This window comes from Balaenoptera ricei, chromosome 6 (assembly GCF_028023285.1).
Source record: "Balaenoptera ricei isolate mBalRic1 chromosome 6, mBalRic1.hap2, whole genome shotgun sequence".
In the NCBI taxonomy this organism is placed as follows: Eukaryota; Metazoa; Chordata; class Mammalia; order Artiodactyla; family Balaenopteridae; genus Balaenoptera; species Balaenoptera ricei.
In genome coordinates this window covers 98,947,051-98,963,918 of record NC_082644.1, presented here as the reverse complement: position 1 = coordinate 98,963,918, position 16,868 = coordinate 98,947,051, and the positions used below count along the sequence as shown (strand labels likewise).

The following is a 16,868-nucleotide window of genomic DNA, read 5'->3' as shown; positions in this document are numbered from 1 at the left end:
TAGCATTTTCCCCCTCCTTTTCCCAACTCTTTTCTTCTCTAATCCCCAACTCTTTTATTACGTAGTTCAATTTAGCAATCCAAGTCCTACAACCTCTGCAGCTCTGTTGTCTGCCCATTCTTGGAATCTGCATCATAGACTCTTCAAGATCAGATAAGAGTTTCTGCCTGGGAGGGAAGCTTGGGGCTGTGAGGATGGGAAGGGAAGAAGGCAAGTGAGTGAAGACAGCACCCACTCTCCCTCTGGTCTTCTCATTTGGTGTGCGGGTGTGTGGTAGAGTGTGAGGTGTTAGAAGGTGGGCACATGGACACGTCAATCATGTTGACGTTGGGATGCAGAGTCCCACCCTCTACTCCAGGTCAGTCATTCCAGCTTCCTTCCCCAGGTAACACAGACCGTGAACACCCATACCTTCTGTGTCCCTGATGCTCTCTCTTTGGGGCTTGTCCCTTCCTGATCCCTGTACTGCAAGAACCACTCACCCAACTGCAGAGCATCAGAATCCAGGTCTCGTCTGGGTCAGGGAACATTAGTCAGGAGTTCGTGTGTCAGAGAGGAGATGACCTGGCCAAAGGAAGGTTGTGTAGGGCCCAGAATGGGCCCTGAGTTGGGTGTCAGAAGAATTGGGTTTCCATGTGTCTCAATAACTTAGTTTTTATTTTGAACCTCATTCTAGCAGGAGAGCTAAAGCTTAATCTCAAGTCAAATCAGGTGCCTCTTCAGTCTTCCTGGGGTTTCATCTGTGTTCTTCAGGGCACGGGGAGAGGGAGGGAAGTCTCTTTAGTTCGTGAAGTCACCTGTTTGCTGATACATCTGGGACACCCGCTGCTTCGCTTATGCCCCTTTTGGGTGGGTGGAGATCACGGTGCCGCTGGGATGTGAATCCCTATCTGCTGGACACACCACACAGCCATTCTGCTCTGCTCTCCCATCTCTACCTGAGTAGAGGGGTGCAGGTCCCCACTACTCTTTAATCCCTGTCCCCCAGCCTCTGCCTATGAACTGGGGGCCCAGAGCCCCTTTGTTCAGCACTCACTAATGTCTACCCCTCCTCCCTTTCCTTCTGACTTCTCTCTCTTATCCTCAGGCTGGCAATCTCTTTTCTTATCTGGATGAAGGCTTACACATTTTCACCATCATTTATCTATGCCAAAACCTTTCTGTTCCCCAGAGAGTCAGATTTTGAAACTCAAAAGCCATATAGAACCCAGCTGCCTGAATGTAGAGAAGACCCAAGGAGGAAAGGAAATACCAGGAGAAAACATAAATGGTATTTCAAAATAGTATCCTATTACATGTGAAATCCTGTTCATTTACTACAAGTCAGAAGTGTGGGAGCCCCAGGGATGTTCTTTTGTTTAAATCCGCTCAGATGCATTTAGAAATCTTGAGTTTGAAATCTGAGATCTAAATCTCCATTTAGAAAGGTCAGAGATGCTTGTGGGATGGACCAACATTTCTTTACCATAAAAGTCCAATGCTGGGCAAAGCTTAAGTCATCCATTATAATCTTCAATACAGACACTGGTGGCCAGTACATATTTTGGCCTCAAGGCAGAATGTCCATGTTTCTTGGTGATTTATGCCTTAGGTAGCATCTTACAGAGCATAACATTTATCCTGAGGACCAGAGGGGGAGGGGGAGTTTAAGTAGGGTGGTAAAACTTAATTGCACATTAGGTGACTAATGTGGACTCCCTTGTTTCTGAAGAATGGATTTAGAAACAATCAACAAGAGGGTCTAGACCCATGGATTCAGACTTTGCAAATGCAATTTCTGCATCTCCCACATCTGAATAGTAAAACAAGGCTATTATGGAGACCATTGTGAATAATGGTTGTAAAAGCCCTTTGGAGATCATCTAGGACTGCACAATAGTAAAAAGGATGGAGTTAGATCAATTTGGAGATGGAAAAGAAGGCTACAACTTTCTTGATAATTTTTCAGTGAAACTTTCCCAGAGGCTCTACTTGATTCATTATGTCAGGATCATACCAACTACTTAAGAAAACGCTCATGAGCTAAAAGATGCATGTATTTGTTCCCTGGAGTAATGGTTCTTTCCTGAGACCCAAACTGACCCTGTCAGTGGCTCCCTCCCCTGACATCAGAGCATTCTCCCCTCACCATTCTCATCCTCACCAGTACAAGCTGTTGGATCTCTGCTGGGTGCATGACACTATTTAGGGCTGGGGCCAGGGAACCCGGTATCCCAAATGACATGGCATTTTCTCACAATGCTTGGTATCTCCTAGCTAAGCAGCAAGCCCCCTCACCCCCCAGTGCCAATACGAGATGCCAAGGCCTGGGTCCATAGATGTGGGAGGAGGGTCACGGCCAATATATTTTCTGAACACAGATAAAGAGCCATGACAGATTAAATGTTAAACTCTGTGTTCCTTCTCACTGATGTACCTCTTTCTTGTAGCTCTCTGTTGGGCATCTACTCACTTATCCACTTATAATGTGGGCCCTTACTTAGCAGAGTTACAGGAGACCATGGGGCATGGAAGGCAAAGACTCTCCAGTATGTGGCCATTGCTCATTTTGCCCCCATGGCTGGCTTCACTGATTCATCTGAGCTTTTTCTGGCTTGGCCTGGGCAATGCTTCAGAATCCTCAACAGCACACCGGTCCTGTGCACTTGGCACAGGACATGGCCTCTACCTGCCAGCCTCAGCAATGGGGTTTTGATGTGTCGTTCTGCTCAGATAGTGGAGAAGACAGAGGAGGGCCAGAGAGGAGGAGAGAAGGTGGAGAGAGGAGGGAAGAGGGAGGGACCAGAAGCCAGGTGGCCAGAGGCTGGAAGGAGGCTGCGGGTGAGGCTGGCTTGAGAGCTGTCTGAAGTCGACAGATCCATCTTGCACTGTGCTGTCTTTCTCTCCTTCCCCTCCCTTCTCTCCTCCTCTTCCTCCTCCTCCCCCCCTTCTCTCCTCTCCTCGTGAGCAGGCAGAGCCCGCCAGCGCCCCCCACTGTGCCCACTCTCGCTGTTCTCCTCCACTCTCTCTCCCCATGAAGGAAGAGACCACTGGAGTTTGCATGCACCCTCCAATCAAAACGAGGCTGGTAGGTACCCTGGCAGGGAGAGGGGTCCGGCCAGGAGAGGTGAGGCGGGCAGGAGCCACCAGGAGGCAGCCCGTGGGTGTGCATGAGCACCAGACCTCCGGAGGAGCCCAGGGCCGGCAGGGGCTCTCACTCCAGGATGATTGCAGAGTTTGGAGTCCAGCCAGCCCTGGTCAAACTGGGACCCACGGCTGTGGTCCCGCCCCTTCGTCTCTAGGTCTCAAGAACTGTGAAGAGTTTGTTCTCCTAGAGCCGTGCTGAGGCTAGATGCTTTCCGCAGAGAGAAAAATTCTTAGTTGCATTTCTATTGAAGACAAAAGCTTTTAACTTGTGTTTTCCTGCTATTTATCAAGATGACAATATGAGAATTATATAATGACTTGAAGGGAATCACCCATAATCGCAACCTAGCACAACTTTTTTTCATTTTTGCATGTTTCCTTCTAATATTTATTTGCATTCATTCATAATTTTACATAGTTAAATCAGAGTATCCATATCATCTCCTGTTTTCCTCTTTCGCTTAATGTTTTATTGTTTCTAGCTTGTTCTTGGTGCCACATACTGTATATTACATCAAGTGAACGGTCCACCATCTACCTAACAAACTCTTTACTGCAGGACGCGTGCTTTGTTTCCAGTTTGTCACTATTCGAGGGAACACATATAGCTTGTGTGTCAGGTATTTTATTTTCTCAGGCCAGACCCTGCTGGGTTCAATATTTGCAACTTTGGCTTTGCTAAAGTCATTCTAAAGTGGTGATACCAATGACCATCAGCGCCATCATCAGAAGAGTGAATGTGCTTTGCCAGAGCCCCGCAACCCAGAGTGTAACTGTTGGAATGTCTTTTTCTTCTTTAGAGCAGGTATAAAATAACTCTTTGAAGTTGCCAACTTTCACGTTTCTTTAATAGTGATAATAATCCTCTTTTCCCCTTTTATTTCATGATGGTCTGAGTCTTGTCTGTATGTTACTTTCACTTTGCTTTTGGTCTCAGAACACCATGTTAGGCCCTGCGAGGAGAAAGGTTCCCCCCAGTCTTTCTCTTGCTATGCCGCAGGCAGTCACTACCAGCAACCCGAGTTGGCAGCTGAGTCCCTGGGAATTTTGAGATATTTAAAGAGACTACGGAGAGTTTGCGGAAGGGGAGCAGGCTTGGGCTCGACATCTCAGTGCCCACTGCAAGGACATTGTCATTTCTAGATCGGTTGAGTTGAGACCTACTCAACTCATTCAGAACCCTCAGCAGATTTGGGTCTGGTCTGATGTGTTCCCGCTCCTCCCTACCTTACCGTCCATTAGAATGACTCAAGGCCATCAGGTAACTACTCCAGGGTCCATAGGCAAGACTCTGAGAGACACTAAGGCGGTGGCGCATAGGGAGTGGTGGCCTCGGTGTCTTGGCTGCAGCCCTCTGGTGGCGGATGGCACAATGTGCATTCACCAGCAGGCAATTTCTGTGCCCCTGTGGGTTGCAGACAAAGCTAGTGCCACAGTCATCAGGACCCTGGGCCTGCTGGCAGTCCTCTAGGCCAGCTTAAAGAAAAACACACACCCCCACCCCCCATCCTCCAAGGCCTCCTGGAGGCCAAAGATGAAATGACCCAAGAGAAAGAAATGGAAGCAAAGGCTCTTTTTGGCCACTTAGCCCTACCTGATCATGCCGGGGCGTCCACCCTCTTTCAGACCCCAGCACGGGGCACTTCTGATCACCATGCCTTCTGTTCCCAAGGTCACGGCGGTGGGATTCTCCCATGCTTACATGGGTTCCCCTGAGGTTTCCCTCTATGGCCCAGAGTTTACAGGGAGCCCAGCAACTAAAGTGAACAGGCAGGGAATCCTCCTGGCCTGCTTAGTCCAGGCCTCCTGGTACTCTGTCCACTCTGATACACTGTGTTCCCAGATGTGCCCTCTCAGCGGCCTCTAGTCCATTCTCCACAGCTGCAGGGGAGCCGTCAGCAGGCCCCCAGGGAGCCCTCACCTGCCTCATTATACGCCCTGGTCATGGTCAGGGCAAGGAAGACTCCAGCCTGTCTTCCTTGCAGCGGCCTGGCCCTATAGCACAACAACGGGCACAGATACGAGCGCTGGGCAACACTACTAGAGACCCTTGGTGTATTTCTTCAACAAGTAATGAAGGCTCGGTGTGTGTTCCCCTGAAACCTTCAGTTCGGTTTAAAAATGCACTGCCAAAGATTTCAAAACTTTGTTTTCTAATCTGAAAGTAACACTCTTCTCTGTCTCTTTTTTTGAAGATAAAAACATTCCCGGCTGATACAGTGACCCCTTTTCCTGATCCTTTCATAACAGGGCCACAGTTTACCGTAAGTAGATCCGGAAAACAGATCTGTGTTTCGAGACATTGTTCCCAGGTGGCGTGCTTTCCTGTGGGTTGCCAGCCAGCAGTGCCAACAGCTTCTTTTGATCACTGTGAACTCTGTGAGGCTGGGAAGGAGCTGGGGTTTGGGGGTCTGCATCTTCTAGTTTTATTTTATTGAGGTGAGCTTCATGTAACATAAAATTAACCACTTTAATGTTTTGGGTTTTTTTTAAACTTTTGGGTTTATTTATTTATTTATTTATGGCTGTGTTGGGTCTTCGTTTCTGTGCGAGGGCTTTCTCTAGTTGCGGCAAGTGGGGACCACTCTTCATCGCGGTGCGCGGGCTTCTCACTATCGCGGCCTCTCTTGTTGCGGAGCACAGGCTCCAGACGCGCAGGCTCAGTAATTGTGGCTCACAGGCCTAGCTGCTCCGTGGCATGTGGGATCTTCCCAGACCAGGGCCCAAACCTGCGTCCCCTGCATTGGCAGGCAGACTCTCAACTACTGCGCCACCAGGGAAGCCCCAAAAATTAACCACTTTAAAGTGACAACACAGTAACATTTAGTACATTCAGTGTCATGCAACTACCACCTCTATCTAATTCTAAAACCTTTTCATCACCCCCAAAGGAAACCTCATACCCATCAAACAGTCACTTCCCATTTTCCCCTTCCCTCTGGGCCCTGTCAACCACCAATCTGTGTTCTGTCTTTTTGGATTTGCCCAGTTTGGATATTCCATAAAAATGGAATCATATACTGTGTGACCTATTGTGTCTGGCTTCTGTCACTTAGCATAATGTTTGTAAGGCTCATGCACACTGTAAGATATATCAGTACTTCATTTCTTCTTATGGAGGAATAATATTCCGTTGTACTTATATACCATAACTTGTTGATCCATTCATTCACTGATGGGCATTGATGGGTTGTCTCCACCTTTTGGCTAATGTGAATAATGCTGCTGTGAACATGCAGGTACCTATATTTGTCTGAGTCCCTGTTTTTAATTCTTTTGGGTTGGATCTGCATTTTGATAACGGGAAGATTTTAGGTTAAGTTATTTTACCACTCTGAGCACCAGTCTCCTCTTACTTAAAGTGGAAATAGTAATAACATCCTCCTTCTTATATCTGGTTGAGGGAAGGATCAAAAGGGATCAAGAACTTGAAAGTACTTTATCGACCACAGACCACCCCACAAATGTCAAGTATGACTGTTGTTTCTCAACGCTGGAGAGGCAGGTGGTGTACTTAACAAGAGCAGGTAGTCATGACAACTGGCTTTCCCGTTACCATGGCTCTCTGTGTCGCTGAGCAGCTTATTTAAACTCTTTGCAAACTGTTGAAATGTTTTTAAACATTTAAATGTAGTTTCCTCATCTGCAAAATGAGAGAGTTCGATGATTTTCAGGATTCTTTTCAGCTGCTCAACTTTTTTTCTTTAACTAAAAGCTTCTGCAGAAGCTCACCATCTACTGAGCAGAAGTGGGGAGGCTCAAATGGGGGGGGCAGAAGAGTCTCCCTCCTCTTTCCCCTCACCCTCTCCTCCTCCCAGGGATCAGAGTATGCGATTCCTAGAACCAAGAACCAAGTGATCCCTGAGGCTCCTTCCAAAGGCCAGTCTAGAGGATCTGTGAGGTGGGCTGTGAAGTGGCCTAGGGGTAGCTTGAAGTGCAGTCTCATGGGTTAGGTGATGATCACTACCTGAGGTGGCCAGCCACATGAACAGGGAGGGTGTGAGCAGTGGCTGATTCATGTTTCGGAGGATGAACAGAACTGGGAAGGTGTTCAGCAGTCCATGCAGAGACAAAAGCAGGTTTCTAGAACAGTCCATGCTAGGGTCATGATCTGCTTCCAGAACCTGCCTTTTAAGAACCAGAGGACAGAGACACAGGGGCTGGGCCAGACTGTTCAATACTGCTGCCCCAACAGTCATCTGGCCCCTGCAGTTTGGCTAGGCACAGCTCCCCAGCTGGAAGCTCCGGCTCCACTTCCTCTGCTGGCCGTGGCGGGCACTCTGGCCTGCTCCCCAGCCTTGGCAGTGCTGCGAGGGAAGCCTTTCCTGAAAAGCTGGGGGCCAAGATGGAGCAGGAAGCCAATGTCAGAAACCATGCCGGGACTTTTAAGAACTGGGCAAGAGGGCCTTGAAGGCAGCTGGAGCAGGCAGAGGGAACAGCATGAACCAGAGTCCTGGGGCAGAGGAGCCATCCCACATTCAGGGGACTGAAATGAAGGCCAGTGGGCCTAGAAGGCAGAGAGCGAGGGTGTGAGGCATGAGAGGAGGAAGGGGAAGAAAGCAGGGACAAACCCTATAGTGCAAAACCATGCTTGGCTTTGTAGGCCAAAGGAGGGGCTCTGATCTGGATCCTACGAGCAATGGGAAGCCTTTGAAGGACTTTGAGCAGGGTAGTAACAGGGCAGCTGCATTTGGAAATGATCCCTGTGATGGCAGTGGGAGCAGAGCTGGGTTCAGGCAGAGTGGACTCAGGGAAATAGCCTAGAAATCTAGGACAATAGTTCAAGGGAGAGAAGGCAGAGAGTATGATCCAGAGTGGTGTTGATGGTGGAGGTGGAGAGATGAGCACAGATCAGGGGGATACTTAAGAGGCTGGTAAGGGGGACTTCCCTGGCATTTCAGTGGTTAAGACTTCGCCTTCCAGTGCAAAGGGGTGTGGGTTCAATCCCTGGTCAGGGAGCTAAGATTCCCACATGGCTGGTGGCCAAAAAACCAAAACATAAAACAGAAGCAATATTGTAACAAATTCAATAAAGACTTTAAAAATGGTCCACATCAAAAAAAAATCTTAAAAAGAAAAAAGATTCTTAAAAAAAACAAAAAAGAGGCTGGTAAGAAATTGGATTGGATGAGGGTGAGGGAGAGGGAGGGCCAAAAAGGGTTCCCAGATTTCTGACTTGCAGAATGTGGATGGAGAGTGGGTCCATTCACTAAGATAAGGAAATCTTAGGGAAGAGTGGATTGGGAGGGATAATGAGTTTGCCTTTGGCCATGATGTGTTAGAAATGCCTTGGAAACATCTGAATGGAAACAATGAATGGGCAGTTGGATATCCAAGTCTGTATCAGGAGACAGGACCAGACTGGAGATTATAATTAGGGAGTTACTAACAGCTGGATGGTAACAGAAGCCAAATTCATGAGCTTCAGCTTCCTAATTTTCTTACCCGCCTCCCGCCACCACCCCCCCAACCCCCGTGTGTCATATTGTCTTTTCCTCCCCTCCAAGGTCAAGACACTTGACCTTGCTGCAGGGTTGGCCTCTCCACAGGCCTCCACACCTATCCGGACCACACTCATGGGGGAGCTCAGCAGCTCCAGGGAACTCCACCCAAAGTTATTCTGGCAGTTGATCCAGCATTGACCTTGGGCCTGGTTTCAACAACCAGGCTCCTTGCTTAATCCTGAGACCAGTTTCTGGCTTGTATTTGGGCCTGTTAACTCTACTTGATATTCAGCCCAGGGCCTTGGTCTGTCTAAGATGAGGGCCCCTGCCTGGCTCTGGTCAGATTTCTGTCCCATGTTCTTCTGCCTAACCTGGTCTGTCCCTGTGTTATCTGCTTTGTTCCAGCAAAAGTTTGTTCATTCAGTTCTTCATTCAACAAATATTAAGGCAGGTTCTCAGGGTTGAGATTTAATAATAGTAATTTTCACTGCTCCCTAAGGTCATTCTTAAGTGAAGCTGGCTCTTTCTTTTTCTACTTTGAGTGCATGGCAGTAAAGAATATAATGACTATTAATAAAGTCTGGTGCCACTGCCTTGATTCATGCTCAGGCCCTGGTACTTTTACCCACTTTTGCCTTTGTATGTAAGTGTAAATGTCCCTCTTTTTTCCAGAAAGGATCAAAATTGGCATCAAAAGCCCAACCTCCCCCCACTTCACTGAAACAACAAAATAACTTCTTACCCCAGCTCCTGTATCAGGAAGGCTGGGCTAAGTCATGCTTTAAAATGACAAATTGAATTTCCATTTTTTTGTTGTTGTTGTTCAAACAGAAAGTCACGATTATAATCATCCTCATCAGTTCATTCAGGCCCATGTAATTAATTTTTTTTTCATCTTGATCTTTTGTTAGCACTTTTATGAATTCATCAGTTTTCCATTAGAGTTCTGAAAATGCTTATTTATTCAGTTCAGCAGTATAGTCAGTTACCAGAAACCTGTACTTGTCAGAGTCTTTTCCATGAATTCCTTGAAGATGAAACACTTTTATAGGAACATTTTTGCAAAAGCATCAGAGTACACCCAGAACTATCTGTAAATGACAAAAGACTTAAAAATGACCACGGTTAAAGATTTGATGAAAGTTCATAATAATGCAATTGACAAGGAAATTTAGTTATTTCTGAGATATACATTTTAAAGTAATAACTAGAATTATGACTACTCACGCTGCACGTCTGTCAGGAGTGGGCTACACATTCTGCTCTGTGTTGCTCTGTTTCTGGGACCCAGGCTAATGGAGCAGCTGCCATCTGAAACATTGCTAGTCACAGTGGCAGAGGTGAAAAAAAAAGAGGTGACAATCATCCACTAGCACTTAAATCTTCCAATGGAAATAAAATATGGCACCACATTTCTTTGGCCAAAACAAGGCACATGGTCATGCCTAACTTCAAAGTGGGGTAGGGAAGTGTAATGCTACCATGGAAATCAATGAGCCAGGATTATCTGGTAAATCACACAAGTGACCACTACAGCCCAAAGTTTGGGAAAGCTCCCTGTGGCAAACATCACATGCTAGCAACTCTACAATGCTCCTGTTCTCGTGGTCAATTCTTTGGCATTGCTCCAGCCCAGGCCAGGTCAGTTCTCTCTCTAGAGGCACTTGTAAAACAAACAAGGGCTTGTATTTCTCAGCAGTAGTCTTTCAGGACCTCTCAAAGATAAGATTCTCCCCATTGCTCAAGCCAGATATACCCTTACAGAACTACAACTACACCTGGTATTTTTGTGGTTTTCCATGTTTCCCTAGGAGGGACAGCTCATCGTCTGTCTAATCACTAGAAATATATTGCTCATTTGATGATCAAAACCTCTTCTTTAGAAAGCCACGTGAAAAATTTCTCCAAGTTTGGGGCCAGGAACTAGCATGAAAACTCAAGTTATAAAATATATAGCTGGTACTACTGAAAGGATATAAAACAAACAAAAAAGTATGCATAGAAAAAATGCTATGAGGAAATACACTGAGAGTGATAGTAAGGGATTATGGAATTTCTTCATTTATTTACTTTTATATATCTTCTGAGTTTTCTATGTAAAGTAATAAGCATATCTTGCTTTGTAATGGAAACAACAATAAATTATCCTCTCCAAATGAGGCAGTGTACTCTAGACCAATAGTTCTCAAACTCTACTGTATATCAGAATCATCTGAAGGTCTCGTAAAAACACAGATTGCTGGACTTTGTCCCCAAACATTCTGGTTCCAAAGGTCTTAGTTGGGGCCTGAGAATTTGCATTTTCACCAAGTTTCAAGATGGTACTGTTGCTGCTAGTCTGGGGCCCATACTTTGGGAACCATTGTTATAATGGTAAAAAACACCAATTATGAAGTCAGCCAACCCTGGTTCTAAATACTGGTTCTTAATACTTATTAACTGTGTGACCTTGGGACGATTACTTAACCTCTTTGAGCCTCACTTTCCTTTTCCATAAAATCAGTTCCAAGATGTGTGTTTTTCCACCTTCTAACATCTCTGAAATCAGAATGTTTATTACAATAGTGTACATGACAGAGTTCGAATGGTTACTTTTTCTTTCTCTGTGGCACATGCAAAAATGGTGCATCTTACAAATGATGGTGTCTAACATGTGATGAAACATGACCTCTACCTTTAAGATTGTCCAGAGGTAACGTATGTCAAGTGCTTAGCATAGTGGCTAGCACTAAGCAAAATCGTTTAATAAATGGCAATTGATTAACTATTATTAAAAAATAACAGGGACTGGGCTTCCCTGGTAGTGCAGTGGTTAAGAATACGCCTGCCAATGCAGGGGACACAGGTTCGAGCCCTGGTCCGGGAAGATCCCACATGCCGCGGAGCAACTAAGCCCGTGCGCCACAACTACTGAGCCTGCACTCTAGAGCCCAAGTGCCACAACTACTGAGCCCGCGTGCCACAACTACTGAAGCCCATGCGCATGGAACCCATGCTCCACAACAAGAGAAGCCACCATAATGAGAAGCCCACGCACCGCAACGAAGAGTAGCCCCCGCTTGCCGCAACTAGAGAAAGTCCATGCGCAGCAACGAGGACCCAACGCAGCCAAAAATAAATAAATTAATTAATTAAATAAAATTTCTTAAATAAATAAAATAACAGGGACTGTGTGGTAAGGCTTAGGGAGCAGCTGACAGTGTAAAAATGGGACCCAAACTGAGATTGATTTCCTCTTTTCTGTTTCCTCTCCAGGCAGACTTTAGAGACAGTAAATTACAATGCTGTCCTGGCCAGTCTTCCCCACTGATTCCAGCAGCAACCCTGAGGCCTTTGACAGAGACCGTCTCCACAGTGCAGACCATCTACACCATTCGGAAGCCTGTTTCTCCAGTGGCCAGGTGAGTCAGATCAGCAGGTACCAACAGGTAACTCTGATGACAGGAAAACCAGGCACAGGCTCTAGGTGCATTGTGTTTGTGACATCTACCACTCTCTTATTCATTCTTTTATTCATTTATTCTCTGAATATTGATGTTTATTAAAATGTCGTCAAAGGCTAGACGCTATTCTAGGTGCTAGGGATGTAGAGTGAACAAAACAGATGAAAGTGCTACCTTTATGGAGTTTACAATTTAGTGTCGGGGGAGGGGAGAGAGACATTGAATGAGTGTGTGTGAGATAGTGATAAGTGCTAGGGACATAAATCCATGAAGGGCAATAGGGCATGCTGGGATGGTCTCACCCAGGTGGCATTTAAGCAGAGAGCTGAAGGTGGTGAGGGGAGCAAGCTGCAGATATTTGGGAAAGGAATATAGTAGTCAGAGGGAACAGCCGGTGCTAAGGCTTCTGAGGTGGCGTGAGCCTGGCATGGTTAAGGAGGAGTTAAGGGGGCTGGTGCAGCCAGAGAGGTAGTGAACGACAGGAGAGGAAACCCATGAAGCTGTAGGCTGGGGCCAGATTGTGTAAAGCCTTCTTGGCCATAGAAGAAACATTGCTTTCTACTCTGAATGAAATTATTTAAAGAATTGATTGTGCCTTTCAAGACGTGTACTTCCTGTGGGGTGTGTGTGTGTGTGTGTGTGTGTATGCGTGCACCTAAACAGTGGAGAGAAATTCCATAGATAGGCAACTGGGCTCGAGGGCCAAGAACTCAGCAGCAACCTCTTAAAGCAGCCAATTTTACTTCATTCAATTTTATTTATTAAAACATTGGAGGTAATTCTGGGAGACAGTGCATATGAAACCAATTGAAAACATGATTTAAAGAAATCTAACCCCTGGACATTTTCCCATTCATTTAAATGACCTTTACTGAGAGGCTTCTATGTGCCAGATCCTTTGCTAGGCTCCAGGGTTTCAGAGAGGAATGGCATATATAACAGTCAGTCCCCTGAGGAGCGGTGCCTTCAGAAGCTCTCCGTCTGGTGGGGGAAACCCATAGGCAGCCTATTTCAGGTCACTGTAATGCTAGCAAATGTAGGGGGTCCTTAAGGAGCCTGAAAGAGAAAGTCAAGAACTCAGATTGGGAAAGAATCTGGGAGACGACATTTAAACTGAGACTGCTCTTACCATATTTGAGCGTGTATCTCACCATTTTGTCACCTTATTCTTTTTCAGTGCAGAGACGCTCCGGCAGGAACTGGAGAGAGAGAAAATGATGAAAAGACTGTTGATGACCGAACTGTGAAATTCTCCCCTTGGTGCCTGGAGGATGGCATGGTGCCTTCTGTCCGTTTTCTTTCTTCGGGCTTTGTGTGATCACTCTAGCACAACATACAAATGTGTGCTCGGTTGGCCCAGGTCTCTGTGGTTAGTCGAAGCCAACTTCTGGCTTGACTTCTATCGGAAAAGATATTTTATGTCTCCTGAGTATTAGAGTTTTTCTGCTACTCAGTGTAGTTGAGACAGGATTTGGTAAGCCTAGAAGAAAGATGGGAAAACCAGGATTCCTTTTCAGAAGTACCTGTGTGTATATATTAATAACCACAGGGGTTAATATGGCACGGAATCCTTTGCTGTCAATCTCAACCATGTGATTTTGTATGATTGACACTTGCACCAAGCTTTGACTGTTGTTAGAGTCATTTTTAATGAGAGAATAATTCTTTACTGCTGGTTTTTCATTTACACTGGTAAATACACAGATCTTACAAAGTCTTTAACATTCATTTTTATTCAGACACAAGTAGGTGAACTAAAAAAGGAAAGTTGCAGTCACCAGGGCTGAAGGTGCTTCAGCTTAATCTGAAATACAATTTAACTTGTGAATTTATGGTATATGATATTATTTGGGATATATAAAATTTATTATTGAACCCAAAGTAAGACATTATAGTTTAAATTGTCTAAAAATCCTTACAAAGTGACTTGATATCAGGATTCATTTGGGTGTTCCATAAAGGAAAATTATTTCTAAAGTTGATCAACTCATGTCCTGTTGATAGAAACTTGACCAGAAGAAACTTTGCTCTCTTTTTATATAGTTTCAAGAAATGTGTTTTTAAATTTTTATTATGCACTTGAACAACTTTGCAGGAATAATTAAGAACCCCCGTAACCACAAACTAGCCCTCTGAAATGTTTCCCATGCTTTCTCAGTGAATATGCACACATTTTTACATCAATACGGTCAGTGTGTACGTGCTCTTTGGTTACTTCCTCCCTCTAACACACAGCTCCTCTTTTCAACACTGATCCTGCTCTCACCAATTTTGATTTCTTTGTATTCATGTAACATGATTAACCTCACTTCTTGCCATTACTAGATATTTGAGTTATATCTAATTTTTCACTCTTATAAATAGTGCTGCTATGAATGTCTTTGTAAAAAATGTTCCTTCCTTTGGATTCTCCCCTTGGGAATATCTCCAAAGAGAGATTACAAGGTCAAAGAGCATGAGGGATTTTATAGCTCTTGTTTCATAGTGCCAGATTGCTTTCTAGAAAGATCTAGTCTCTGGGTTGAAAAGACCTTAAAGGTCATCAAGTTCAACCCCCCCATCCTCTCTGAATGCTTGAATCCCCTCTACAATTTATGATGCCACCAGCAATGTATAAGCATTTCTATTTACCAATAGTTCTGCCAGTATTGGGTTGTGCCATTTTTATTTATTTTTGCTAGTTTAATAAGTGCGTATAGTTGTTTCTTGAAAGGTGGTTTTATTTCATTAATTGCTAGCAAGGCTGAGCACTTTTCCATGTGGTGACTTATTAGCTGTATTTCCTTGTGTGTAAAATGTCCATCCATTTCTTATGACCACTTAAGTGGAATTGATCTCGTATATTTGTATCAGAACTGTATTTTTATGTTGTATAATTTGCTCTCCTGTCCCTATCCTTAAACCTGAATGGTGCCAATAATTTGATACTAATGATTATAAAAAAAAGTAATGCCTCATTGACTAGCATTGTTGTAAAATGAGGTAATGTACGCAAATATTCAGATAACAGAGGATTAACCCTTTAAGTGCTGAATCTATACAATTTTAATATTTTTTTGGGAGGAAATCTTTCTAAAATATATTACACACTTCCCTGCCTTAGTAAACAGAGTATACTGGAGAGTATTTAACCTTTTCTTGATGAGTCATGGTCATCATTACGAACATCAGCCCCTTTTGTACCTTGGTGTGGTGCAGTGATGTCATCAGGAACTATCCAAATGTGCAGGGCTTGGCTTGCCTTTCACAGACTAATGCTTTTCTCATTGATGGTTTGCACTGCTGTCTGCTCTATTGGTGAAGCTGTCTGGGGGCAATTGTGGTATTTGGGAACTTTTACCCCCCCACCCCAATACTACATGACCCCGGCTGTACTTTTAAAACAGCTTTAGCCGTTCTTTATGTTGTGTACACGATACAAAATGTGTTCCTGTACAGTATGGGGGAAATATCTGTTTCTGGGGTTGTCACCTCTTGCCAATCCCTCCTTTTCTAACCTGCTTTCTCAGTCTTCTGCTCTTCACTTCCGGCTCTCTGATGGAAACCTCCAGGGCAAAACTGAAGTTTTCTTGAGGAAGCCAGGAAACTCAGTGTTACATACGTGTCAGGTTGGCTTTGCTTCCGAGGAGGGATGCATGGGCTTTTTGGCCATTGTTCTCAGGAGGCTCTGAGCCTGCTGCTTCTTCCCCATGTCCCCCTGGGTTCACAGATGTTTCTGAAGGTTGATGTCACTGGAAGTCTGATCACAAACAAGTTGGCTGTTACTGTATATGAAAACCCAGTACCTTTGGCAGCTCAACTCTAACCAGTAAAATCAAGAGGATTCCATTGTTTCAGCAGTTGTCCTGGTTATTTGCCTACGTACATGTATGTTGGGTGCTTGGCATTGTGACCTGAGAAGATGACATTGTGTTGGGTGGATTCATAGGGATAAAAATGAATTGGTACAATCACTTCGCCTTTTTTTATATACTTAAAACCAAAATAACAGTACCATACGGTCACACAACACATCTTATGTCCAGGGAGAAAAATCAGCTTGCTGACATAATCATTCCGGAGCAAGTGTTCCAGACTGTGAGCCACAGACTCCTGGCGGGTATGGGGGTGAGGGTTAATGCAAGTGGCCTGGGAATCCTGAAACCCCAGGTTTGTGGATTGTAGATTACATAGGCGATCCTTATGTTTAAAGAGTTTAAAAACGAGGTCCTAGAGCATTCAGAAGATCCCACCTGAATGCCCCAAATTTTACACTCCCAGAATAGCACAAGAATATTCTGTTACCATCTTTATCTTTCTTTCATCATCTCAAAGATCACAGCTTTTAAAAAACTTGAAATTCACCATGTTAACCATTTTAATGTATATAATTCAGTATTTTTTAGCATATTCATAATGTCATACAAATATCACAACTATCTAATTACACAACATTTCCATGATTCCAAAAAGAAACTCCATATCTGTAGTCACTACCAATTCTCCCCTCCCCCTATCTTTTAGCAACCACTAATTTACTTTCTGTCTTTGGATTTCTGTCTATGGATTTGCCTATTCTGGACATTTCATATAAATGGAATCACAATATGTGGTCTTTTGTGACTGGCTTCTTTCACTTAACGCAACGTTTTCAAGTTTCATCCATGTTGTAGCATGTATTAGTACTTCATTCCTTTTTAATGGCTATATAATATTCCATTGTAAGGATATGCCACATTTTGTTTATCCATTCATCAATTAATAGACATTTGGCTTGCTTCCACTTTTTGACTCTTATGAATAATATGAACATTTGTGAACATATGTTTCCAGTTCTCTTGGGTATATAACTGAGATGGGAATAGCTGCGTCATAC

The 16,868-nt window shown here is 44.5% G+C and overlaps 1 protein-coding gene across 2 annotated transcripts in view; it reads left to right on the top strand.

The window, feature by feature from the left end:
- EPB41L4B (erythrocyte membrane protein band 4.1 like 4B) overlaps positions 1-16,647 on the top strand; it is a 143,243-nt gene extending 126,596 nt beyond the window's left edge. The window contains exons 23-26 of one of the 2 annotated variants that reach the window (XM_059925260.1): positions 2,951-3,067; positions 5,322-5,390; positions 11,826-11,971; positions 13,191-16,647. In XM_059925260.1, the coding sequence (XP_059781243.1) occupies positions 2,951-3,067; positions 5,322-5,390; positions 11,826-11,971; positions 13,191-13,260 (402 nt within the window). In that variant the 3' untranslated portion in view covers positions 13,261-16,647. The remainder of the gene's footprint in view (positions 1-2,950; positions 3,068-5,321; positions 5,391-11,825; positions 11,972-13,190) is intronic. The other variant, XM_059925258.1, reaches the window with a different exon arrangement.
- Positions 16,648-16,868: the final 221 nt, after the last annotated feature.